The sequence below is a fragment of the Heterocephalus glaber genome, unplaced genomic scaffold, assembly GCF_053883595.1.
Source record: "Heterocephalus glaber isolate CG9 unplaced genomic scaffold, H.glaber_assembly_v1.0 deba00000122, whole genome shotgun sequence".
Taxonomy (NCBI): Eukaryota; Metazoa; Chordata; class Mammalia; order Rodentia; family Bathyergidae; genus Heterocephalus; species Heterocephalus glaber.
The window spans coordinates 75,395,990-75,421,713 of NW_028258138.1; the positions used below are offsets into that span (position 1 = coordinate 75,395,990).

At 42.7% G+C, this 25,724-nt stretch overlaps 1 protein-coding gene and 2 pseudogenes across 2 annotated transcripts in view; 2 read left to right on the top strand and 1 right to left on the bottom strand.

The window, feature by feature from the left end:
• Window positions 1-220: 220 nt before the first annotated feature.
• Window positions 221-25,724, bottom strand: part of Muc13 (mucin 13, cell surface associated) — a 31,184-nt gene continuing 5,680 nt past the window's right edge. The window contains exons 3-13 of one of the 2 annotated variants that reach the window (XM_087209618.1): window positions 22,926-23,048; window positions 19,499-19,605; window positions 16,168-16,223; window positions 12,208-12,353; window positions 8,509-8,631; window positions 8,057-8,180; window positions 7,425-7,462; window positions 5,487-5,571; window positions 4,552-4,608; window positions 2,775-2,969; window positions 221-1,759 (exon numbers count right to left, since the gene is read on the bottom strand). In XM_087209618.1, the coding sequence (XP_087065744.1) occupies window positions 2,798-2,969; window positions 4,552-4,608; window positions 5,487-5,571; window positions 7,425-7,462; window positions 8,057-8,180; window positions 8,509-8,631; window positions 12,208-12,353; window positions 16,168-16,223; window positions 19,499-19,605; window positions 22,926-23,048 (1,031 nt within the window). In that variant the 3' untranslated portion in view covers window positions 221-1,759; window positions 2,775-2,797. The remainder of the gene's footprint in view (window positions 1,760-2,774; window positions 2,970-4,551; window positions 4,609-5,486; window positions 5,572-7,424; window positions 7,463-8,056; window positions 8,181-8,508; window positions 8,632-12,207; window positions 12,354-16,167; window positions 16,224-19,498; window positions 19,606-22,925; window positions 23,049-25,724) is intronic. The other variant, XM_013073878.3, reaches the window with a different exon arrangement.
• Window positions 13,224-14,109, top strand: LOC101703056 (nucleoporin p54 pseudogene; annotated as a pseudogene).
• Window positions 14,040-14,797, top strand: LOC110349570 (nucleoporin p54 pseudogene; annotated as a pseudogene).

The following is a 25,724-nucleotide window of genomic DNA, read 5'->3' on the forward strand; positions in this document are numbered from 1 at the left end:
AGGAAAAAAATGGAAACAAAGTCTTTGTAAATAGGGAAGGGTGGAGGGGGTGAAGGGAGGGCAGGGGAAGGGGGAAAAAGATATGAACCAAGATGGATCACATAAAGGTACAAGATCCCAATGATGACTGTAACTGTACTTTATACCTAAAAAGTACCAATAAACTTAATGGAAAAATAAAAAATATAAAAGAGAGACTAGTTGCTGTGTACATCACCAAAATCCCAAAGCATAAGAAAGGAATGCATCTATCAAAGACATTTTATTGCAACAACAAATAATAATAACAAAAATAATACCTTCAAGGGGACCAGACATTAGACATATACAAGCATACTATTTACACTTAAAAGCCTGCTGGATGTGGTGGCCCCAATCATGGGTATGCTGGGGGCCACAGCTAAGCCTCTGTCACCAGGACAGGCTGGGTCCCTGGTGAAATAAATCTGCAAACTGCAACAAACGTTCAGGACCCCTGGGCTCTGGGCACAAGCTCCCTGCCACCATGAACAAAAGGCCTGTGATTTCAAAGTGTCCTTGAGCTGACTCCTGTTTTATATCCTTTCCTTAGCCCTGGTCGTGGAAGGGCATGCGCTGGAGGAAGGGTCCCTTTGCTTACAGAGGAGGGTAGCTCATGGCAGAAGGTGGAGCCTGCTCCCTCCTCCGTTACTTGTCTTCTCAGCACAACTTTTGGCCTCTCTCCTACCTTTGGTCATGTGTTTTCTTCCTACCTCTCCTATCAACTAGCATTTCAAAAGCTCTAGAATGTACCCTACTCTAGACATCTCTAGTCCACATTTTCTTTTATTTATTTTTTTTGCAGTAGTGGAGAGTGAACCCAGAAGCCTGGTGCATGCTAGGTGAGTGTTCTACCACTAAGCTACATCACTAGAACTTTTAATTTTATTTTGAGACAGAATCACAATAAATTGCCTAGCCCGGCCTTGAATTTGCAGTCATCCTACCTCAGCATTCCAGGTAGCTGGGATTACAGGGATATAGCACCTTGCCTGGTTCTAGTTCTTATCGTTAACATCAAGAAGTTTCCATCTCCCCAGTAAATCCTGAAGACCGAAAGACATTTCGCTTTCCTGTCTCTTCCGGGTAAGGCCAGGTCACAAGCTCCCAGCAGTTCAAAGCATGTGGGAGAGACAGATGTAGTGTCCCTATTCTCACCTGTCGGAGAGTGGACTTAAAGGCTGGTATGTTCTTCCTTTCCTGGGCGCTCCACAGCTTGTGGGTCAGGTCCCCAGGAGGATTAGGCCACACATCTCCTAGCTGTCAACTATAGAACAACATTCTTCCGGGGATGAGTACAGTACTGCTGGGGACTCTCCTCTAGGGGGCAGATGGTGTTGCCCTACCAGGAAAAAACACAAAACCAAACCAAAACAAAACTAACCATTGTCTGAGTACTTTGTACTGATCAGAGAAAAATCACCTATCCTACAAGTGCTAACAGCGTTTGTGCGCATTTGACTTCATAGATGCTTCTCCTTTTTTTGTACCGGGGATCAAACTCCGGTCCTTGTGCTTGGGAGGCAGGCAGCGGAACCACTGAGCTAAATCCCTGGCCCATAGATGCTTCTTTAGTAAGACCCAAGTTCCTTGCACCATTCAGAGGTTCTGTTCTGAGAGGCCAGCAGGTGTCAGGTGGTCGGGTCTGCACCCATGCATGCTTCTCCAAGTCCTTCTAAACACTCAAAATAGTAGCTTGTACATTGGGCTAGTGCTGTGGAGGCTCCAAATTTTCACCATTCTAGACAGAAAGAGAAAAAAAGAGAGACAAAACTGTTAGAGAAGAAACAGTCCAACAGAAACATATGAGAAAATTTAGATGCATAAACCATAAACATTATTGAACTTTTTCACTTTCTTCCTGTCCTTCCTTTTGTCTTTATTTGTTATTGTTTTCAAGGTTTTTTTTTTCTTTTTTCCTTTTCTTTTTCAGCACTGGGTTTTGAACCCAGGACCCCATGCATGCTAGGCAAATGTCCTACCATGGAGCCACACCCTCAGCTTTTTAAAAAAATCATTTCTCCTGTTGTCTCTCTTCCATTCCCTACCTTTCTCCTGCCCCTTCTCCTTCTTCTCACCAATATCCATTCCTTGCAGCACAGCACCCCATCTCTCCCCATACATGGTCACTTGTCGCGGGCATCCTCCTTTCTGCATGCCATTGAAACCACACTGAGCAGTGCCAGCTATGAGTATCTGGTACAAATCTAATGAGCCTGGCTGTTCTCCCAGCTCCTCCCAAAGGAAATGACATATCATTCCCTAACATGCCTTATCGCTTCAGAAACCAGCTGTGTTGAGGTTGGGGGGAAAAGAGAGAAAGTCACCTCGACACCAACTGGCTGGCAAGGATGCCACAGAACCACCCTTGCGTCCAACAGTCCTTTCCTGGACCTGACGTGGGACCTAAATCCTTAGCAGCTTCCGAGTTATGTCATAATCCCTGGAGCTGAGTCTGCAGCAGTTGATAACTTAAAAGGACCTCCAGGGCATCTAAATGGACCCACTCTTTTACAGATGAGGAAATAGAAGGCCCAAGAAATTAAGTGATGGTTTACAGTCACATGAATGGTCAGGGTTAGGGACAAAGTGGTGGCTACTTAGAATAGCAGGAGAGTTTCTCTTTGAGCTTTGTCTTTAAGAAAAAACAAAAAGTCTGTGGGGCAGCCAAGGATGGATGAAGATCTAATATAGAGGTTCCTATTCTGGCCTGAGGCATTTCACTCGGCATAACCCAACAGAAAGCTCTGACTCACCTAGCCAGAGAGCCAGGTGCGCTTTACTGGCCTATGTAGGGATTTTGGTGGTCTCTGGAGGCACTGGTCTTGACCCTGGGGAAGAGGTTCCCCTCAGCTCCTGGATTGCTGAACCCAGTCTGCTGTAGCTGCAGATTCTGGAAGTCATTCTCGATCAAGTTCTGCTCTTCGATGTTCTTCTTTCTGTTCTTTGAACTGTCATCAATTACATGAATTAGGGTCTGACAATGGCAGGAAGTTTCTTGAAGTATATGTTAATGCTTTCTAAAAATGTTTTAAATTTTCAGTAATTTAAAATTTACACCATGAGCTACAATATATGAGGTGTGATCAAAAATATGGTGATTGTTTAAATTTTTTAAAAAATGTATTACAGCATAAGACACACTGCGGTTGATCAAAAATATTCCCCCTCACTTTGAATACACATCCCATTGATTTTGCCACTTTCTGAAGCAGTTCTGGAAGTCCTTTTTTCATGAATATCATTATTTGCGCTGCCACAGCTGCCTTGATGTCCTGAATTGATTCAGAACATTTATCTTTTATGGTCATTTTGACTTTGAGGAAAAGTCAAAAGTCATACAGTGCCAGATCCAGCGAATAAGGTAGATAAGGACAAACTAATGTTTTTACAGGCCTGCTTGTCTCTTGGATGATGCTGGCAGCAGCATTCAGCATAGTTTTGATGATACTCATGAAAGAGGACTTTCAGAACTTCTCCAGAAAGTGACAACAATAATAGGGTAAATTGTTTGAAGGAGGGGGTACTTTGAAGGGGATTTATGGCAATGTGTCATTTACTGTAATAAAGTTTAACATCTAAACATTCATCATATATATAATGTATATATATGTACATATCCATCACCCAGATTTCCCGATTGTTAACACTTTGAACAAATCAGGACACTTAAGTTTGGGGCCTGAGCCCCGTTACCCATAGCACCTAATTATGTGGCTAGTGTAGACCCCTGAAGTTTAAGGACAGTCTCCTCACAAGCTCTCAGATGTAAATATCAGCTGACCCAACATCAACATCTAATTCTGGGTTGTTGTGTTTTTTTTGGTACCGGGGATCCAACGCAGGACCTTGCACTTGAGAGTCAGTTGGCGGCACCGCTGAGCTAAATCCCTGGCCCCATCAACATCTAATTCTGACAGCACCATTCAAGTGTGGCTAATAATGTCCGTATTCATTTGTTCATAGAACTAATAATCGAAGTCAAAGAGAAACAGTGATTTGTGTGACAGTTTTTCATTGAAGCAGAGCCAACATCTGCAGAAGCATCTCTGTGAGTAAAATGAGTTCAAGATTCCAAGGTCTTGAAAGGAGAAGTAGGGTTTCCTGGAGCTGCTGGGGCCCCTCAAGAATCTCCGGGGGAGGTGTTGAAAGCCAAGTGTAGGCTGTGGGGGCCAGGGTCTACTCTCAAGTCACTCTGACCATGACTTTCCCTCCCTCCCCGGTCCAAAGGGTGTGGTCCTGCTCCTGCAGTGTCTTGGAGTGGGGCCATTGGATGGATGACACCGCAGGTGCACTCCCAGGATGGCAGGGACTCTGGGGGCCAGCCCAACCCAGAGTCCCTGCCTTTGACTCTCTCTTATCCAAAGTGGCTGAGCACAGACCTTCCCTCCCTACCAAATGGGCAATAGAATGGAAATTCTCGCTGTGATCCGAGAATCCTAACTGTGTAGCCAGGACAGGAGCACATCTGGCTCAGCAGCAGGAAGAGGAGCTGAGATGCATGGATGTCACCTGTGATGTCACCCAAGTCACCTGGTGATCCTCACAGAGCCGGTTCCTGGTTCCTTCCAACTGAGTCTCTGGGAAGAGCTAACATCAGAATGGAATAAAACACAGTGGAGAAGGAGGAAGATATCTCAGGGACCTAAAATCTCTTTCTCCTAATTCTTATGGGAAAATACCTATTTTGCCAAAATATAAGGTATGAACTAAATGTTAGAAAAAAGTACGAAGCTTGTTTTTAGCAAAGTAGATCCCAAGGCCCATGTGGGATGGAGAGGAGATAACAGTGTCCTTTCCCCGTCAACAGGAGGAAATCTGGCAGGGCTAAGTATTTGTTAAATAAAAAAATGGGCCCTGCTCGCTCACCCTTAAGAGGAGCAAACTTAAGGCACCAAGCTGAGAAACAGCCACACTGATACAACATTCCTACTTTTTTTTTAAAACCCAAGGGTTCAGATGAATTTAATCTTACACCATTTGCAGCAGGATCCTGGGCAGGAAAGTGACTTGGTGAAAGTTATATTTGATAACATTAATCAAATTAAATGTTGTTGACAAAGAATCATTAATGGCATAGGAAAATGATTGTTACATCCTTCTAAGTGTTAAGCAAAAATACACCTTAAAATTTTTTAAAAAACACAAAGGATATACAACTATGTAATATCATTTAAAAATACGGAAAAAATCTCGAAGGATGTATACTAAAATGGTAGTTGCCCTAGGGTGGTGGGTTTTATGGGTAATTTTTTACTCCACTCATTTCCACTTTTTTCTTTTTTCAAGATTTTCTTCGATAATCATTTATTTTATACAATCAGAAGACAGTTAAGGTAAGGGGGGAAAAAAGAGTGGTAATGGAGGGAGGGCCTCCCCTTATCTCCCTCCTCCTGCCCAGGAAAGGCTGCACCGGTTTGTCTGGAAACTGGTGTGTCCACAGGAAAAGGACATTTCCATCCCCTTACCTCATCAAGATGACCAAGCCAATCACCAAGCTGAGAATAAGGACGCCTGAAATGGTGCCCACAATAGTGAGGATCAGCTGAAATTCTGAAAAGGAAAAGAAGAGTAAGAATGGCCTTCAACAAGCTGGTCCCAGCTGTCTACCGCACAGGTCTGTGTGTTCCCAGTGACTCCCAGTTGAGAGGTGGATCAGGCTGCAGTTCTGACCCCTCCAGAGGCAGCTCACAGCCTTTGCAGCCTCTGCCTCTCCTACCTGTGTCTTCAGAACTCAGTCAGCAGAGGAAGCCCGGCCAGGTACAAGACCACAAAGACCAAGGAGGCTGATGGCAGAGGGCTCTTCCTGGGAATGGTGGGAAGCGGGTCCAACTGAGGTTGACACCTCTCTCTTAATTACCTCTGCTGCCTCAGCCCTCCATACTCCTCTTACTGAGGGACTCGGTTGGAGTTAAGTCTGTCCCTAACAGAGAAGCCAGGTAGCTTTCGGTTTTATCCTGCGGGAAGAGACTTGAGGCTGGTCCACAAGCATGTTTCTCCTCCAACTCTCACAGGCACTACCAACACTGCAAACACAGCTATGAGACAGCCTTCAATGTAACACAGGCACCAGATTCCAAACACCGAGTGTGAAAAAATGCGAAATGACTCATTAATATTCTTATATTGATTACATGTCCGAATAATATTTTGGATATATTGGATCTATCAATCTATATCTATATCTATCTCTCTCTATATATACTGGATATATACTTCTTTTTACTTTGAAATTTTGCTTGATTTGTTTTTGTTTGTTTTTTAGACAGAGTCTTGTACGTAGCCCAGGCTGGACTTGAATTCATTATGTAGCCCATGCTGGCCTTGAGCTGGTAGTAATTCTCCTGTCTCAGCCTCCTGAGTGCTGGGATTACAGGTGTGCACCACTACTCCCAGCCTTTTTCGTTGGTTTGTAAATTTTTGAAAAGTGTACTATGGAATCTGTGGCTCATACTATATTTCCACTGAAATGAGAGCTAATGCTGCTCTAGATCTGTGTCTTTCTGCCATGTCACTGCCACAAAGGCCACTTCCAACCTGGGTTCCTGGGGCCATAGAATGTGAAGTCTTGGAAGGATTTGAAAGGTCAGGTCCTCCGGTGCAAATTTTCATCTCCTCTTTTTAAATTTTTTGGTAGTACTGGAGATTGAACTGGGGGTCTCACACATATTAGGCAAGCGCTCTGCCACTAAGCTACACTTCCAGTCCCCAACCCCCCTTTCAATAGATGTGGAAACTTCCCAGAGGAAGAAATGACTTAGCAAACCTGTCCTTGCCATGAAAAGCAGCCAGGCTGAGGGCATCTGTCAGCATGGCCTCTGTCTGGCAGGAAGCTCAAGGCCGTATTTCCTGCATCTTCAATCACTGAGCTTTAGTTTTCTATGGACATTGTGGACACTATGGACACTATGGATATTATGGATATTTTTAAATAGTTTAAAATTTAAAGTAAGTATTGTCCCAGTCTGGTGGGAATGAGGCATAGGAGAGGATGAAGGAACTGAATTTGCAATATGTCCCAAGCCGGTAAAGACCTCTGAGACAAGAAGATTTGAGTATTTAAATTACTTGTTCCTGGGTTTGCTCTCCCACAACCAGTATATTTTGTAATATACTGCTCTTTTATCCTTATGAGTAGCAGAAAATTCATATTTGAGCAAATGTAGGGCATCAGTGTCATGATTTGGGGTGCCCTTCTCTAGGCACCAGCCTGCCCTGGCCCGGGGATCCACAGTGGAGCAGCTGCTTCCTGTAACCTAAGGACACCTGGGAGGCATGACCCACAGGACAAGCTGATTTTCTCCTCCATGAAAGAGCCAGAGGCTGGTGGGCTGGACAGGATTTTGAATGTGATTCATGGTTATTGGTTAATAACTTATTTATAATGTCAAGACTTTTATACTCACGGTCTTCACAGTCCATTCCACTGTAGCCAAATGGACACCTGAAATACAGTGAGCAACCAGAAACCATTTAAAGAGCCCCCGTGGGGAGTGGGCTGGACTTCCCACTCCCATCCCCATGTCTTCCTTCCCATCTCTGTTTATTCTGTCCTCCCTTGCTCCTTCTTTTTCTCTTGTCTTCTTATTCTCCTGTTATCCCAAGACAGCACCTCCCATAGGGCTCTGGAGGGCACAAGGGTCCCCAGTTCCACTTGCTCTCACTTGCCACCCCGGCAATTTTCTGCTGTCTGAGCTCCAGGAAGACTCAGCCATTCAGGTGGGGTTGTACCCAAGAGGGATGGTGTCACTGGACCCTCTCCAGGGGTGGCACCACCTAGCTCTACCACCTGCTTGCTGCCTCACCTGAAAATGGGTGACCAATACATTTCTGACAGTGGTTGTGTGAGAGGTACTATGTGGTGTGCTCCGTTCCTGGCACGCTGAGAATGCTCAGGGCTAGCGAAGAAGACGATGCTGCTGCTCTATCGACCAGCTCTGCCAGCTTCCTGACTCCAACCCCACATACGGGTTTCAAGCTCCACCCTTTCTGCCCAGCTCCAGTCACAGCAAGATGAGAATGGGCTGACTTCTCTTACTTTTGGCAGTTGTTGTTAAGAGTCTTACTGTAGCCCGGTAGGCATGCACACGTCAGTTCCCCAGTGCTCTTCTTTAAGCATTGCTTGTTGTTCTCTGGTTTGCAGTGTTCAGAACACTGTAAAGCTTCAGAACAAAGTAATTCCTAGGTAACTTTCAGAAACAATCTCTTCGAACCCAAAGGGACAGAATATAATTATTTCACAGTACTTTTTCTAAGTAAGATGAGGTGCTCATTGGCGCCACGCATGATCCACCCTTATGAACCTACCCACAAGCAGCCTCCCCAGCTCCTTAGCCAAGACCCCCATTCTAGTCTCTATGTCTAAAGCCCAAAGAGACATCACATAGTCTGAAATACACGTGGAAAGTCAAGCAGTGATGTTCATATTTTGCACATGCAAAAGGAAAGAAAGAGGGGTGGAGAACATTCCGAAGCAGATGGAATGCTTACCAAGACAGAAGGGGGACTGTAAGAAAGGTCTCTCCAGCCCATCTTTACACTGGCAATTTATAATATTGCTGCAGTTATCTTGATGAATATTTTCACAACCATAATAGTCACACTGATCTTGCTCTGTGAGAGACGCAAATTATTTAAAAATACATTCAGCAAGACAATTACAGATAAAGCAATTTTGTGAAAGCACTCCACTCCATCCTTGTTATACTTTGCCTCATAATACATTTTGGGACTTAACAAATGAGAACATGGGGGGATCCTGGAAGCCAGCCCCCCAATCCTTTATTCAATGACTAGTTCCTTATGTTATTCAGTTCAAATTCATTCCATCCAATGCAATGCAATCAGGCTCAGGGTGACAATCAGTTTTGCACCTGTCTTTGTGCTAGGTCCCATAAAGGGCATAGAAGCCATTACACTTTGGGGCGTCATCTTTGCAGAGCTACACCAAGCAACTCACAGTTCAGTTCTAGGGTTTGTGGCCCAGAGTTTAAAGATAATGAGATTTCAGTAGCTCAAGTAGCCAAGATACTATTGAGGAAAAAGTGGGAATTAGATAAGTCTTCAGAGATGGGGAAGATTGAAACAGAGGAGAGACAAAGGCTATTTAATTAGAGTAAAGAGTCATAAAAAGAAGCACAGAATTCTTGCTGGGGAACAGTGGAGTTGTGCTTGGGTAGAAGTGAGGTTATAGTGAGGTGAAAGAAATCTGAGAGCTCCTGGCTTTGCCATTTATTGGCTATAGGCTCTCTATTCCATAGTGTGCTTTTGGGTGAGTCCAACTTCCCTCCATCTAGAAAACTGGGTTCTTGTTTTGCATGATTGTTATGGGAACCAACGAAGTTCATGAACAGAATCCTCAACAAATCCTCATGCTTTTCTTCATTGAGAAGAAGTATGGTGGATTTTGAATGTCAGGCTAAGGACAATGCATTTTTTTCTGTAACCCAGACAGTCCTTGGTAGGTTTTGGGCAGAAGCAAAGCATGAGAAAGCAATCTTTTAAGAAAATTAGTCTATAAACAGATTAGAAAGCCTTAGAGGTAAAAAGAGGAATCTGAGAGTGGACTAGGGGGGAGAATAGAAGCAGGTAGGAGAATGGTGTGATTACTCTCTACTAAATATCCCAAACCATCACTAACCTTCCTTCCTTACCAGCAACTTGAAAAATGCCTCCAATTAAGAGTCTATAGGAAGATTCAATAACAGTGAGCAAAGGAGTCTATCTTAGCCACTGAAGCTGGAAAGCAGAGAAGATATTTTTCTCTACAAGTTATGAGGTTCTCGATTTCATTTTTTTGAGGTTTATGCTCTTGTGGTATCTGTAGAGGACACCATTAGGCATTTTGTTAATGTGTCTAAGAGCACATTCCTGGTGTCACAGTGGAGGGAGATGTTGTGGGGAGTTGTCTAAAAGGTAATCCTTAGACCTGGGGGCAAATGGGCTTGACTACACCAGGACCTGTAGCTAAGGCAATTTCTCAGGAGAGTGCAAACGAGAGAATTTCCCGGGCAGCTTGAACATTGTTTTAAGGAAGGCATGGACTGTTTTTAGCTGGGGACCACCCTGAGTGGTCAGGGCCTATGCTCATGGGGACATTCTTTACATGTGCTATAAGTCTCATCTAGCCCAAAGCAAAGTGTGTCCTAAGACCAAGGGAGAGAGATTCTGACTGCATGAAGTTTTACTCTGGACAAAATTGTAACCTCAACCAGAAGGCAGACAGAAGTGATGGGTCCTTTTGGAGACAGGGACCAAGTGACACCCAGAGAAAGAGAGAGAGAGAGAGAGAGAGGCATAGCGCATAGACAGATACATACTATAGATTTTGAGAGAGTAAATACTGAAACATTCAGAAAGGAAATACTATTATTCCCCTGGTATGAAGATGAAAGAAGGTGAGAAAGTCTGAAAATATGATTCTAACTATCCAGCTGGAAAAATGAGTGTAAAACATCTAGGTCAGTCTGGGTAGCTTAAAAAATGGTGCATTTGCACAGGAAGCCCTCAGATGATTAGAATCAACAAAATATGGAAAGAAGGTCCCATCATCAAAGATTGAATACTGTATTACAAATGTGCCAGAGAAAGTCTAGCCTCAAATAAGCTCAGGCTTGCCACAAGCAAATCTAAAGTAACAGAAACAATGAAAAACTCCAGAAAAAGAAGAAAAAGTTAAAATGAAAAATGAACAAAATGAAGGTTCTGTGCATGTGTGCACGTGTGTGAGGGGTAGGACTATAAGAGGCTCACGTAAAGGGAGGAGAGACTGGTGTGATTTTGATGAATGACAAGAAAAACAGAATGGCTCCACAACTATTTTTCTTCAGTATTTTCTGCCAGGAAATTATACTTAGATGGAAACAGGTTGAGCGTAAGTTGCTAAAAGGGACTCGATGCCCAAGGAGGTTCAGTTCAGAAGAGTTCTCATACTTTCTGATAGTTTCTAGTGCTTTTTTTTTAATAGCATGTTTATGTTCCAGGTTCAAAGACATTGATAAGAATCTTTGTAAAATATTGAAGAATGAGAAAAGGTACTAGAAAAGCATAAATGAGCAGGATTTGTTTGTTTTCAAAAAGAGAAAGTAGTTTTACAAACTAGGTCGGCACAATTTTAAGAGTTGAAGGACTGAATTTCAGAAGGAGCCAAAGGAAGGACAAGGGAGGCAGGCAGGCAAGGGAGAAGGAGAATGGTGGTGGAAGCACAGGTGACAGGGACTTTGACAAGGGGCGTGTACCTGTGTCACGTGCTGCTGAGAAGGTGCATGCCCTGTGGCTCAGCAGAGACCTTTGCACTGGGCAATGAGGACTGAACACCCGCTGCATAGCCCCTCCCCTTGGGCTGGCCCTTCAAAGTCACTTCCACAGGAGGAGCTGCTGCTGCTCCCTGTGGCTGCAGCCCCCTGTCGCCTGAGGCAACAGTATCAATTTGTTCACACCTTTCTGGATCCATGTCCTCCACTCTGGTCCTACTACTCCTACCCTGGGCCTGGGCTTGTGACCTGCTTTGACCACTAGGGTGACTGTAAATGTGATACAAGCAGAACTAGAGAAACACTTATGCATTGAGCTTTACTCCTTTGCTGCTCACAAAGCCCTTTAGACCAGCCTGCTGGAGCAGAGGCAGACCATCCACAGAGCCATCTGAGACCAGCCATCCGCCTACTGATCGCAGAACTCTCCAGTTGACCCCAATCTCAAGCTCTGACCCACAAAATTGCGGAATTGGAATAACTACATGGTGGTATTTAAGCCACTAAGTTTTGTGGCAGTTCATAACACAGCAAGCACAGCTGCACTGTTACAGCTGTCATAGCTGCACTGGGGGTGTGTATGTCAGATTAAAAGGGAGAACAAGATAGGTGAAACTTTCTATATCAGTTGGAAAGCTGTAACTTGATATAAAGCTCTCTGATTCTCATTTTTCCATTTTCTGCTGTCCAGAGATGACTTGCCTGGTCACTTGTGCCTTCCGAGGGAGGAACAAACTAGTTACTGTGATAACATGGGAGGTGACTGAAAAGGAGTAGAAGCCAAGTGAGAGGAAAGGAGGGAGAGAGGAGGGATTAGTTAAAAGGAAATCTGGAGACATCTGTTGATTCAACTATGTAGTTCACATATAACAGAAAGCTTTACAAATAGGTGGGTATATCTTTAGATAAACTTGGAATAAAATTATCCAATACTTACGTATATATCTTGAAATGTTACTTGAGTTTTTCTCTTCTTCCTTAATGTTATTATATACAGACATCTCATTTTCAGTTGTATTTTGTGCAAAAATGTTTACGACTCTTATAGAAATTGATACAGATCTTGCTTGCTGTGGAGATGTGCTAAAAATAAAATGAAACTGTCACTTGTAGAACTGAACAAATGGGCCAAGATTCAAACCTCCAAGATTCCCAGCCCTCATCCTGACCCACTGTTCTGTCTCCACAATTGGGACCCAAATGTAGAGGCCGAGAGCTAGAAGACAGTGTCAGAGATCTGTATTTGATGTGTGCTCAGAGGAAAGGGACGGCAAAAACAATGTCCTGTTAAAAGATACTGAGGAAAATTGTGGACGATCACTTTTAGGGTCTAGGAATCTGGAGCTAACCACGGGTAGAGCGAGTAACATCTGAAATAGTGAGTTGTCACTATCTGTTGGACAGCAAGGGTGGGTCTCTTAGCCATTAAATGACTTTTACTCTGAGAGAGACAGAGGGGTGTGTACTGGTCCCTGTGCCTGGGAAGAGCAGTAACCAACAAGACAGAGCCTGGGCCACTCCCAGGGAGGGCCAAGGAGTCAGCAGTTGGCGTCATAGTGGGCATGATTAGGGCTGAACACACATGGTCCACAGGAAAATGAAACAAAGAGGAACAGACAGAGGGAAACATGGGCATATGATACCAAATACACTGCCAAATAGTGAGTGTGCACTACAGCAAGGTGCAAAGCAGTCTCCCTCTCTCTAATCAGCACTGTAGATTGAAGCCCTAAGAGAAAGAGAATCAAGGATACAAGCACTGAGAAGAAGAAACGGACCTACTATAAACTTCTTCCTTGTTTGACTGGTGGCTCTGTGCTTTTTTTTTTTTTTTTTGACAGGGTCCCCCTAGTAGTTTGGGCTGGGCTTGAACTCACTATGTAGCTCAGGCTGGCCTCAAACTTATGGCAATTCTCCTGCCCCAGCCTTCTGAAGCATGCACCACCATGCCCAGCTGTGGCGCTGTGCTTTTAGGCCTTAATATACATTTTCGCTTTCTAAATTTTTCTGTGCTCCATTTTGACTTTTAAAATAGAGAAACCTAAAAACATATCCAACCTACTTGGGAAATGTTTATAGCCATATTGGTCCCCAGAACAACCAAAAAGAAAAAATCTGAAACATGAACCAAATTCCACTTAGAGGCATAATCACCTCAAAAAGGCATCCGAGACTGAGTGTCGCGTTGGAGGAGTAGTGCTTTGGTCCTCTGCTCCTGCGACATGGCCTTCAATTTTGAGACTCCCTCAGGTACCTCAGGTACCACTGCAGCCACTGCAGCACCTGCGACTGGGTTTAGAGGATTTGGGACATCTACAACTGCAAGTTCTGCATTCAGCTTTTCTGCCCCCACTAACACAGGCACTACTGGACTCTTTGGTGGTACTCAGAACAAAGGTTTTGGATTTGGTACCAGTTTTGGCACAACAACGGGAACTAGTACTGGTTTAGGTACTGGTTTGGGAACTGGACTGGGATTTGGAGGATTTAATACACAGCAACAGCAACAATCTACATTAGGTGGTCTCTTCAGTCCGCCTACATAAGCTCTTACCAGTCCAAACAGCTGATAAATACTGTGAGTGCTCTTTCTGCTCCAACACTACTGGGAGATGAGAGATGCTATTTTAGCAAAATGGAATCAACTGCAGGCTTTCTGGGGGACAGGAAGAGGATATTTCAACAGTAATAGTCCACCAATATTTCACACAAGAAAATCCTTTTTGCCAGTTTAAGGACAGAAGTTATTATTTATGTTGTTGAAGAAGAGTTCCAGCTATAACACTATATGCCCATTTTGAACAAGCCAGTATAAAAGCACAACTATAGCAACTTGGTGTAACCCTTTCTATGACTAGAACAGAACTCTCTCCTGCACAGATCAAGCAGCTTTTACAGAATCCTCCTGCTGGTGTTGATCCTATTATTTGGAAATAAGCCAAGGTGGATAACCCTGATTCTGAAAGGTTAAGTCTTGTACACATGGTGGGCTCTAAAGAACTTCTCCGAAGACTGAAAGTTCAAGATCAGATGACTAAGCAGCATCAGACCAGATTAGATATCATACGTGAAGATATCAGAGAGCTACAAAAGAATCAAACTACAAGTATGGCCAAAATTGCACAATACAAGAGGAAACTCTTGAATCTTTTCCATAGAATCTTACAGGTCCTCATCAAACAGGAAATTCAAAGGAAGAGTGGTTATGCCATCCAAGCTGATGAAGAGCATTTGAGAGTTCAGCTAGATACAATTCAGTCCGAATTAAATGCACCTACTCAGTTCAAGGACAACTAAATTAACTGATGTCCCAAATCAGGGTGCAGAACCATTTTGGAGCAGTCAGATATGAAGAAAGATATTACATAGATGCAGATCTATTATGGGAGATCAAACAGCATTTGAAACAACAACAGGAAGGCCTTAGCCACTTGATTAGCATTATAAAAGATGATCTAAAAGATATAAAGTTGGTAGAACATGGATTGAATGAAACTATCCACATCAGAGGTGGTGTCTTTAGTTGACAGTTCAGAAACCCGTGTTAGAAGCTTGTGAAATGTATCGTTTTATTGCATTGGGTCTTCCTTAAAAATGAAATGAGCACATGGAGAAAAAAGAAAGAAAATGATCCTCTCCTGGCTTGGAGTTTTGAGATTTCTGACAAATTACTCTTCACTAAATCTGAAATAAACTAGTCACTTCACATCCCTTCTAAAATAACCTTCGAAAGATTTAACATCAAAAAAGCTATATACACTTTAAAAGAGAGAAGTACCTAATTAACATTTTTAAAACAGCATTTTCTTAAACATCACAGTATTATTCTCCATTCTGCTTTCTATGCCAAGTAAATATGAAATATATACCTTGGATATAACTGTATAAATACTTGACTGTTGAAGATTTGAGATTCAGAATGTAAAGGACATCAGTTTTTATATATGTGAATTCAACTTGGGAGGAATAAAGCAAATCCAAAAGTATTTAATAATTAATGTGGTTTTCTTTTTGTTCTGTAAGATTTGGAAATATATTTAAACTTTTTTTTAATTGTTTGACTTATTTGGAGTTTATAGAACAATTCTAAGCAGTTAGGATATAACAGAATTACTGGTTTTGGAAATTTGTTTTTTAAACCTTTATTTCTAAAAATGAAAACTTTTTAAATAAATACTTTATTTGTAATTTTAAAAAAGGCATCTGAAAAATTAAATAGACCTCAGATGTTTAATTTTTACATTTCTACTAGAATTCATCCATGTCAAATTTGAGGGGTGGCGGTGGGTTGTCTATGGCAGTAAGAAGGGATATGTAAGTTTTTCTATAGGAAATGCCCTGAAAGTAGCTGCTATACTGTGCTGTTTACAGATGTAATTTTTAAAAAATCCTTTCTATCTCCAGTTGGTTGAATGCTTAAATGTGAAACCCAGGCATACCGAAGGCCAATTGTCTCTCTATATTTTATCCTATTCCACAAATGGTTTCACATAGCTTTTAGGAAAAAATACAACAGTAAAACATAAAACATAAATATTTCATCACACTGCCGCCTCTGCTCAGTTCCATATCATCTCCGAGCACCCTTTTCCCTCAGCCCGTGTGCTTGTACACTAACATGCTCCAGAGAAGGCTGCCGTGGAATTGCTAACTTCTGAGGATCTTCTGTCTCTTTATGTCTCGAAGTAGCACCCCACTCTTGTCATCGCATGAAGTGCTCAACCAACACCGTTCTTACGGCAGAGAGCGCTCAGGATGGGCCCCTTGGTAAACCAGATGTGTGATTTGGGCGTCTCAACCCCTCCTCTTTCGACGCCACGAGGAAAGAGCTGACTGTGAGCTTCCCTTCCCCAGCCCACCTCTGACGTGCCCCCCCACCGGTCCATGGCAAACTTACCTCACTTTGTGAACTACAGTCTGTTTGTAATCTGTGTTTACAAATGCTTTTTCAAACTGTGGGAAAGAACAGATTTAATAACAAGTTGAAAAAAATTTAAGGCATTACTCTATCTAACTCTTAACACCAATTTCTAAACTCATTTACATAAATATACACGGCACATTGGAACAAATTACATGTCTGCCAATAGCGATCTTTGCTGTGAAGTCTCATAAGTCAGCCTTATCCAGGGGAAAGATGGAAAACACTCAGCCACATCAATTATTTTACTTTTAAAACTAAGGGGACCAGCTAATTTAGTTTGTCTAAGTTCCGGATAGAATTTGTTAGTCCTATCCATACATGTGCTTCATGCATTCATACAATTACCAAGGAATGTGTATTTACTAATTGCCTCTCTGGCCCAAGGCATTGTGCTAGGACCCTTTTTGATCATCAACAGGCCAGTCCCAGCCTCGTGATCAAGTTGGAGGAGTTGGGGGATCAGACCCAGGAGTGCCTTGGAGAGGGATGAGCTCCCCTGGAAGTTCAGAGAGACTCTGTTGCAGAGGATCACAGAGGGCTTCTAGAGGAAACAGACAGGTCAGTCAGTGGTGCCAGGACACCAGCGAGGCCCATGGGAGCAGGCTTAGTTGGGGAGGACACCTAAAGTCAGTTTGGCTGCTTGTGTTTAATTGAACCTGACTTTTCCTGTGGGAGAACCTGCATAACAGCAGTTCTCACCCCACGGGGGTACAGTGTCTATAGGGTAAGTTGGAACATGTGGCACCTGGCTTTGGGGATCCCAGGGCTCCAGCACAGGTGGATCTTTGGGCATAGGTTGTGTTCTAGAAACAGAGACAGTTCTAAGTCTTAGAGCGGAAGTGGCTGCAGGCAAAGATGGCTGGATGAGGTGCAGGTAGCTTGGGGTTCCAATTGGCACCATGTCTTTGATGCCAAGAGCAGATTTTTCTCTTTCTTATACACAGCCTCATCTCCTCCCCTCCTATCCCTGCCCCAGCCACAGTGCCCAGGAAACACACCACACATACTGGTTGGATGACAACAGTTTGTAACTAGGTCCATGCAACCTTTCCATAATCTACCACTTTTATTTTTCTTCCACAGGGACCTCACATCTTAAAAGATTGGCAAGCAGTGGCATTAAAAAGATGTTAAGTTTAAATTTAAAAAAAATGTCTCTTTAATTTTAGCCAAATTCAAGTCAACTGCATGTTCTAGTAGCCAGGTTCACCTTACACGCAGGACACATCCAGATTTCTTTGTGCTGTTTTGTACACTAGAAATCACTGGTATTTCTGTAGCCCAGTGGGGTCCAAGGGTTCCACCGAGGAGCAAATGTGCTGGCTGACCTGGAAGGTCCCCTGCAGCTCCCCTGGTACCATTGCTGCGAGAGTTCTCGTAGTCCCCAAATGAGCTTGAGAATTAGCATCTGATGTGAAGAAGGTGCTCCCTGCCCTGCCTCAGGTCCCTGCCCATCACGTTTGAGGATGCTGCATGTACAGGTCATAATGTGAAGGTCTGTATGACAGGATGGGGAGTCAGGAGCTAGGCATATGGGCCTGTCTGAGAGAGCCAGCAGGTGAGCGGGGGAGTATGTGGTCAGGCAGGTCTGGGTTCCAGTGCCGACCTCCTCCCCCACCATCAGCTACTCATCTTTCTGATTCTCAAGGCCCTCATCTGTAAAATAGGCACTATGGCACTGTTTCCCCAACATGGATGGCTATTTTGAGAATGAGAAACATCACACAGAGAATGTATAGCATCCAAGAGAGCAACACCACACTGCTCTGCAGACTGTCTAGCCAATCCAGCTAGGGAGAAAGTGACCCTGGGAGACTCCCCTTGGCCTGACCTGGGAATGCCCCACAGGGGTCTTTGAAGAAGACCTCGAGGGAAATGAGCTGCTCTGTTCTCCTAACTCCGAGCCAGGGCTACAGGGGTATATGCTATCCTTCTGGATTAATAATCTCTTTGGAATTATAAACATGCTCCAGCCCCAGGCATGTTCAGCCCTGGCTGAGATCAAGCCTCTAGGCCCAACTCTGAAGACCAGGGCATAAGTCTTGTAAGGGTAGGGGGCTTTTGTGAGTCTCAGACCCAGGGCCAAATCTGGGGAACTCAGGGGCCACAGGGCTCAGGAAGTCCATGCAGGACCATTCAGAGGTTCCCTGCAAAGAGGAATATGCTCCTGTTGTGGTCTCCAGTGCTCTGAGTATCATGCAAGCTGGCAAATCCAAATCAGGATGCAGATCCCAGGCAAGAAGACAAGTCATGAAGCCAGCCCATTGCACAGAGTGGGGCTGGCAAAGGGGCCAGAGTGAACCCTGTGACTGGGGCCACGGCCCTCATCCTGGCATTGCCAGGGGCAGGTTTGCAGTCAGGAAGACTGGCTCACTCGCTGTGAAGATTGAAGAATCATTTCCATCATAATTGTTTACCCTCTACCAGTTCTAATAACAGAGCTCTTTAGCAGCAATATAGTTCCGAGTTGAGAGGTGTTGTCACAGAATAAGAATTCAGTCTTCAAAGGTGTTTTTCCACTCACAATCTTAAGACATACTGAAGGCTGATTATTTTTCCCTTTGAAACTAAACTGGCTGGCTGCTGTCTGAGAATCCCAGGCCTGACACCTGCACTTCCAGCACACCGACACCCTCACTCACAGCAATCTTAGTGAAATGAAAATGCTTATTCATTACAGTATTTTTGACAATGGAAAAAAAAAGTAATGGATGCAAACTCAGATTTAGTTTCTCTAAGTGTTTTTTTAAAAATCAGACTAGTATGGAAATTTAGACAAATTTGAACGTAAAAAAGGAAAAACATCTTGAAATTTTTCTCTCTTCCGTGTTATTTATTTATTTTTTAATTTGTGCAGTGCTGGGAATCAAACTGGGCCTTGTGCATGCTAAGCAGGCACTCCACCACTGAGCTACACACTCAGTCCAAAATCATTAAAGTAATCAATTAAGTAATTAATTTGTGGGCTAGAGATCGATGCGAAGGTCTTTCACATGCTAGGCAAATGTTCTACCCAGTCCAATCTGAGATAAGTTATTTTAAAACTTCACTCTGTTTCCTGTCCATTTCAAGCTACATTGATAACTTCTATAAGAAGAGGCATTGCACGGCCCAAAGAGGTTTCCCCCGCCGTGCCAGGCACCAGCCTCTCAGTGTGAGACTGGGAAGTCTGAGACAGGGCTCTGGGTGACAGGGAAACAGTGGTAGCAGCTGTCTACCGGGCATCTCACCATCCAAGCTGCCCTGCAGCTCAGTGTGAGAACAGAGAATTTTTCTACAGCAAGGAAGGGGAGAAGATACTTACAAATGTATTAACTTCAGTCCATAAGTCTTGGTAGGCGAGAGAACCTTCATTTTGCAAGTCAGATGTATCAGTTACTGTTACTACAATCTGTCCAGGGAACGTCTTTCCTGAAAGTCAAACAAAATCTTTCTATCCTATTTAATGTAAAGAGGGTCATTTCCATTTTGTTTTAAAATATAATTTTTTTAAAAGATCAGAATATTATATGATGACACTATAAGAAGTCCGGAAATTTTTTAACAAAGATATTGATAATCTGACCCAACCTAGCACAACCATTTTCTTTTATTTTTTAATTTTTGCTAAAATTCTTTTATTGGTACATTTTAGGTATACAGTATGTTTACATTTATCATTGGGTGCTTGTACCTGTACATGATGTATCTTGGTTCTTATTTTTTCCCCATTACCTGTGTGCCTTTCACCCCTCCACCCTTCCCTATTTACATACTTCGTTTCCATTTTTTTTTCTTTTCTCATAATTTTTCCTTTCCATTCTTCCCTTTCCCCATCTCCTCCCACCACCCCTACCCCTTTGGACCTTTTCCTATTTCAAAGTATCAATTATTAGTTATTAATCCTTTTAGTCCTTATTTACACTATCAGTTTCTCACACGAGAGAAACTATTCAGTATTTATGCATGTGTGTCTTATTTATTTCACTTAAGAGTATGGCCTCAAAATGCATCCATTTAGCTATAAATGACTCTAGTTTCTCATTCTTTATGGCTGAGTAGTACTCCATTTTATAAAAAAACCACATCTTCTTTATCCAGTTTCCAGTTGATGGGCACTTGGGTTGTTTCTAAGCTTTAGCTATTACAAATTGTGCCGCTATAAACATGGGTGCACATATATCGCTGTGGTATGATTCTTTTAATTCTTTTGGGAAAATACTCAGCAGGGGAATAGCTGGGTCAAATGGGACCTCTAGCCCTAGTTCTTTGAGGTATCTCCATACTGATTTGCACAGTGGTTGCACCAGTCTGCACTCCCACCAAAAATGGAGAAGGGTTGCTTTCTCTCCACACCCCCGCCAGCATTTGTTATTGGCTGATTTCTTGATAGCAGCCATTCTTTCTGGGGTGAGGTGGAATCTCAGTGTTGCTTCCATCTGCATCTCTCAAATTACCAGTGATGTTGAACATTTTTTCATATGTTTATTTACTGCTTTCACTTCTTTGTCTGAGAAGTGTCTGTTAATTTCAGATGCCCACTTTTGAATTAGGTCTTTGAATTTGGGGGATCTGATTTTTTTCAGTTCTTTATATATTCTAGATAGTAGCCCTTTGTCTGAGTTACAGCTGCTAAAATTTTTATCCCACATTGTAGGTCTCTTAGCTCTGTTGGTGGTTTTTCTTGCAGTGCAGAAGCTTTTAAATAAGATGAGATCCCAGTTGTTGATTCTTTGTGCTAGTTCCCGTGCTACTAAGGTTTTGTTCATGAAGTCTTTTCCTATGGCAATATCTTCAAGAGTTCTACCTAACCTATCTTCCAGCAAGTTTAGTGTTTCTGTTTTAATATTTAGATCTTTAATCCACTTAGATCTTAGTTTAGTGCATGGTGATAGATATGGGTCTAGTTTTAATCTCTGACAGGTTGAAATCCAGTTTTTCCAACACCATTTATTAAAGAGGCTATCTTTCCTCCAATGAGGGTGATTGGCTCCTTTGTCAAAGATGAGGTGGTCGAGTATGTCTGAAGTTGTTTCTGCATCTTCTAATCTATTCCACTGATCCTCGGGTCTGTTTCTTTGCCAGTACCATGCTGTTTTTATCACAGTAGCTTTGTAGTATACCTTCAAGTTGGGTATTGTGATACCCCCAGCCATGTCTCTGTTGCCCAGAATTGCTTTTGCTATTCTAGGATTCTTCTGGTTCCAAATGAATTTTTGGATTGTTTTCTCTAGTTCTGTGAAGTATATTGTTGGAATTTCAATCGACATTGCATTAAATCTAGATAGCAGTTTTGGAAGTATGGCCATTTTCACTATATTGATTCTTCCTACCCAGGAACACGGGATGTCTTTCCATTTTCTTATATCCTCCTTGATCTCCATTTTCAGGGTGCTGTAGTTTTCAGTGTAGAGGTCCTTTTCTTCCTTTGTTAGATTGATTCCTAGATATTTCATTTTTTTGGATGCTATTGTAAAAGGAATTGTTTCCCTAATTTCTCTCTCAGTTAGTCTGCTATTTTTGTTTAACAAGGCTATTGTTTTTTGAGTGTTGACCTTATATCCAGCTACTCTACTGAATCTGTCAATTAAGTCTAGAAGTCTTTTGGGTCTTCTATGTAAAGTATCATATCATCAGCAAATAATGACAGTTTAACTTCTTCCTTTCCTATCTTTATTCCTTTTATTTCTTTCTCTTTCCTAATTGCTGTAGCACAACCATTTTCACTCTGGCATGTTCCTCCCAGACCCAACCCCAGTCAACACTGTTATAATCCCAAGTTTATATTATGCCTCACTCTTTTTTACTTATTATTACATAATAAGCACTTTCCCAGATCATGTCCTAGTCTTCATAGCTATTGTTTTTAAAGACTTCACTATATTCTACAAAGTATATGTTCTCTTTTCTGGTGTAGTCATTTTTTTGTTGTTGTTTATGGACTTAGCACTTTTCATTATTTAAAAAGGAGAAAGAAGTTTGCAGTGAACACATTTGTGTGTGAACCTTTTTTAGGGTCATTTACGTTGAGTAGATTCCAGAAATGAGGTGATTAGTGTTAAAAATATGAATTTTCTTTGGCATTTGGCATATCCCCAGCCCCTGCAGGCAGCACAGTGCATTTGCTTCCTGAACAGCAGGTCTGCTCTGGCAAGGGGGAGCATTCCAATTTATGAAACAGAAAAACGGAAACTCAGTCAGACAGGCCTCGGACCTGCATAGCGCCAGGCATTAAGTCACGGTTGCCTTGCTGTGCTCTCAAAATTTATTTTCAGAGCTGAGGGGCTCTTCTGTCTCTATCATGGAGAAGGCAGATTCTGTGCCCCAGAAGAGAGCCAATGTCAGAAGATGAGCTCCCAGACATGTCACCTGCCACAGCGTTCCCATGTTATAACAGCACTTTGGGGACCATATCTTGAAATCTTGTGGCCTTTGGTGGTTTTCAGGGGCTCTGACACCTGTGCCTCTCCTTCTGTCCCCACAGTGCCTTCCCTGGAGCAGCAGGCAGAAGGGACGAGCCCACATAGACCTTCAGACCTGCTTGCAAGTCTGATTTGATCATCTCGTCCCCCACTGGCTTTCAAGGGACGAAGATGGGAACCATTTCCCAACTTGGGAGCCTTTGTTGCCTCCAAATTTTCCTCTACCTCTCATATTCTGTAGAATACATTGTTACATCTCATTTTGAGTTTCCTATTCCACTCAAGGTGTGTGATTTGGAGCTCTGCCAGGGTTTGGCCCTTGTCACTCACCTCTGAAACATTTCATGGAGCTGTAGTAATACCCCTCCATGCACAGGCAAATACGTTCATAATACAGATTCACACAGGATGCGTCTCCTCCACAGGGGTTATCTTGGCAGTGATTGCCGGGACCTTGGACGGAGTAGGAAGAGATTAGAAATCCATGGAAAGGACAGCAAACTGTCCCTGAAAACATATTTCCTCATCATTTGCCTCCCTCCTGGGCACTTTCCTTGGCTGTGTTTACTCATAGCACATCCTTAGAGGAGCTAGAAGCAAATCCATGCTTTCTTATGACTCTGGAGGGTCTGTGGCTGACATTTTAAAGCCAATGCTTGATGACAGCAAACATTAGAGGTTGGTGGACAAAGGCCTTCTTGTGACAGAAAGAGAAGAATACAGCAGTCTCTTGATCCAAGGAGCCAGGAATCTTGAGATCTCCAGAGCCCCCCAGAACCTTGATGCCTAACACCCAGAGACCATTTTGGATAAAGCCTTATATTTCTTAGGAAGGTGTGAATAAACATTTTATATAGAGGAGTAGCCGTGACACCCCAAAAAGAAACTGGAAGGCATATTCTGGCTGGCCTTCCTGGCATCCATGTCCATGAGAAAGGGAAAGGACAGTCAAGGAGAGGATGCAGCATACAGAGGCAGTGAGGGATACTCCTGCTCCTATCCTTCTGAGTGGTGACTCGAATCAGGGCTTCCACCCCACTGGCCAGGAAGGGCAAGCGTCTTCCCTCTCTCCAGAGAACAGAGCAGGGAAGCCACACCAGTGGCCACATGGTGACCTTGGTTGGCCATTTTCTTCTTTGTCAGACAATATGACTCTGAGCTTTGATTTCAGAATAGGGTAACAGTTTGACAAGCTTTAGAGATGTCTTGAGATTCTTACAAAGCTATAGGTAGAAACTGTTGATTTTTTTTAAAAAACTAAGGTATTAGATGTATAGCATTCTCTCTTGTGATGAGGGAAAAAAGACATACAAATAAATATCACAAATGAACACATATGTATACTTGTGTTTGCACAGATTATCTCTGAGGGAGACATAAGAAAGTGGCCATAGAAGATTCTAGGGGGCCGGGAATTTAGCTCAGTGGTTCTGCCGCCTGCCTCACAAGCACAAGGTCCTAGTTCAATCCCCAGTACCAAAAAAAAGAGAAGATGCTTCTAGGGAAGGAAAGTGAGAGCCTGTGGGATTAGGATGGGAGGGAAATTAAATTGTTTTTCTTTTGCAGTACTGGGGACTGAGCTACCTTCCCAGCTTGGGAGATTTAATTTTCATTTCATCTACTTTTGCTCTATTTGAGCTGCCTTTTCCTTAATCATGGGCCTATTTTTTTTTTTCCAAAAAAAGAAAAAAAAAAAGGAGCGTAGCTCAGTAATAGAATGCTTGCTTGGCATGCACGAGGCCCTGTATTCTCTCCCCACCACCACAGTCAATCAACCAATCAAATTTCATTAAAAATTCAACACAACAGTGCTGGTGAAGACACAGAGCAAGAGGAACACGGCCACTTTGGAAAACAATTTGGCAGTTTCTTACAAAATTAAATATACTTTTAACATGTGTTGCAGCAATTCATGCTTCTTATGTCCACACAAAACATTGCACAAAGATTTGGTAATAGATTTTTGTTCATGATTTCCAAAACTTGGAAGCAATCAAGATGTCTTTCATTAAGAGAAGGGATGGAATTCCAAACAATGGAATACTACTCAGTACTAAAAAATAAGCTATCAAGTGATAACAGACACGAAGGAAATGTATATTGCTAAGTGAAAGAAGCCAATTTTAAAAGTCTACATATGTCGTGATTCCAATTATTTGACATTCTAGGAAAGGCAAAACTATGGAGACAGAAAAATAAAATCAGTGGTTGCCAGGGCTTAAGAGAGATGAACAGGTAGAGCAGAGAAGAATTTTTGGACAGGGAAACAACTCAATTTGACACTATCAAAATAGATACACGCCCTTATAAATTTATCCAAACCCATAAAAAGCTTAATACCAAGAGTGAACACGTCAACTATAGTCTTTACATGTTAATGACGTGCCTAAGTAGAGTCTGTTAGACGCGCCCTCTGGTGGGTGATGTTGACAATGCCTTTGTGGGGCAACGGGTGTATTGGCAATTTCTGTACCTTCCTCAGTCTTGCTGTGAATCTCAAACGACTCTAAAAATAAAGTCTATTTAAATTTTTTAAGGGAAAGAGAAAAGTTAGACTATCTGAGGCAAAAGGAGTCATAAACAGTAGTCAGGACCACCCCCCCAACAAGGTCTGACTCTATTCTAAGTAAAATAGCTTTTATTTTAAAGTCATTTTTAAAAGGGTGAGCATGGTTTCAAAAATCCTAGGGAAGAAATTGATTCCAGCTCCTCTCTGGAGACCAGACAAATAACTAATTCTTGGTGTGTTTTCCATTTAGCAATGAAGGATAGACTTGTTAGCTTGTTCTATAACCACGAATTGATGAAGTCACAGGATGTCACAGCTGGAAGGGATTTTTTACTTCAGCCACATCTTATACAAATGGGTACTCTGAAACCAAGAGAGAAGCGAGCTACCCTATGGGCCATACTTAGTGGTAGGGCAAGGACATGGGAAGACTCCTTCACCCTGGGGAAGACGTGGCTCAGAAGCTCCTCCCCGATTCCAGAAAAACCGATCGTGTAGAGGTGACCCTCTGACCTGGCCTTCAAAACAGCCCCTCTAAAGGTAAAGGTCAGGGAACAAAGTCTTATACAGGCTCTGGCTGTCTTTGCTTAACCATGAAGTTCCGAGGTCTAGCACAGAAC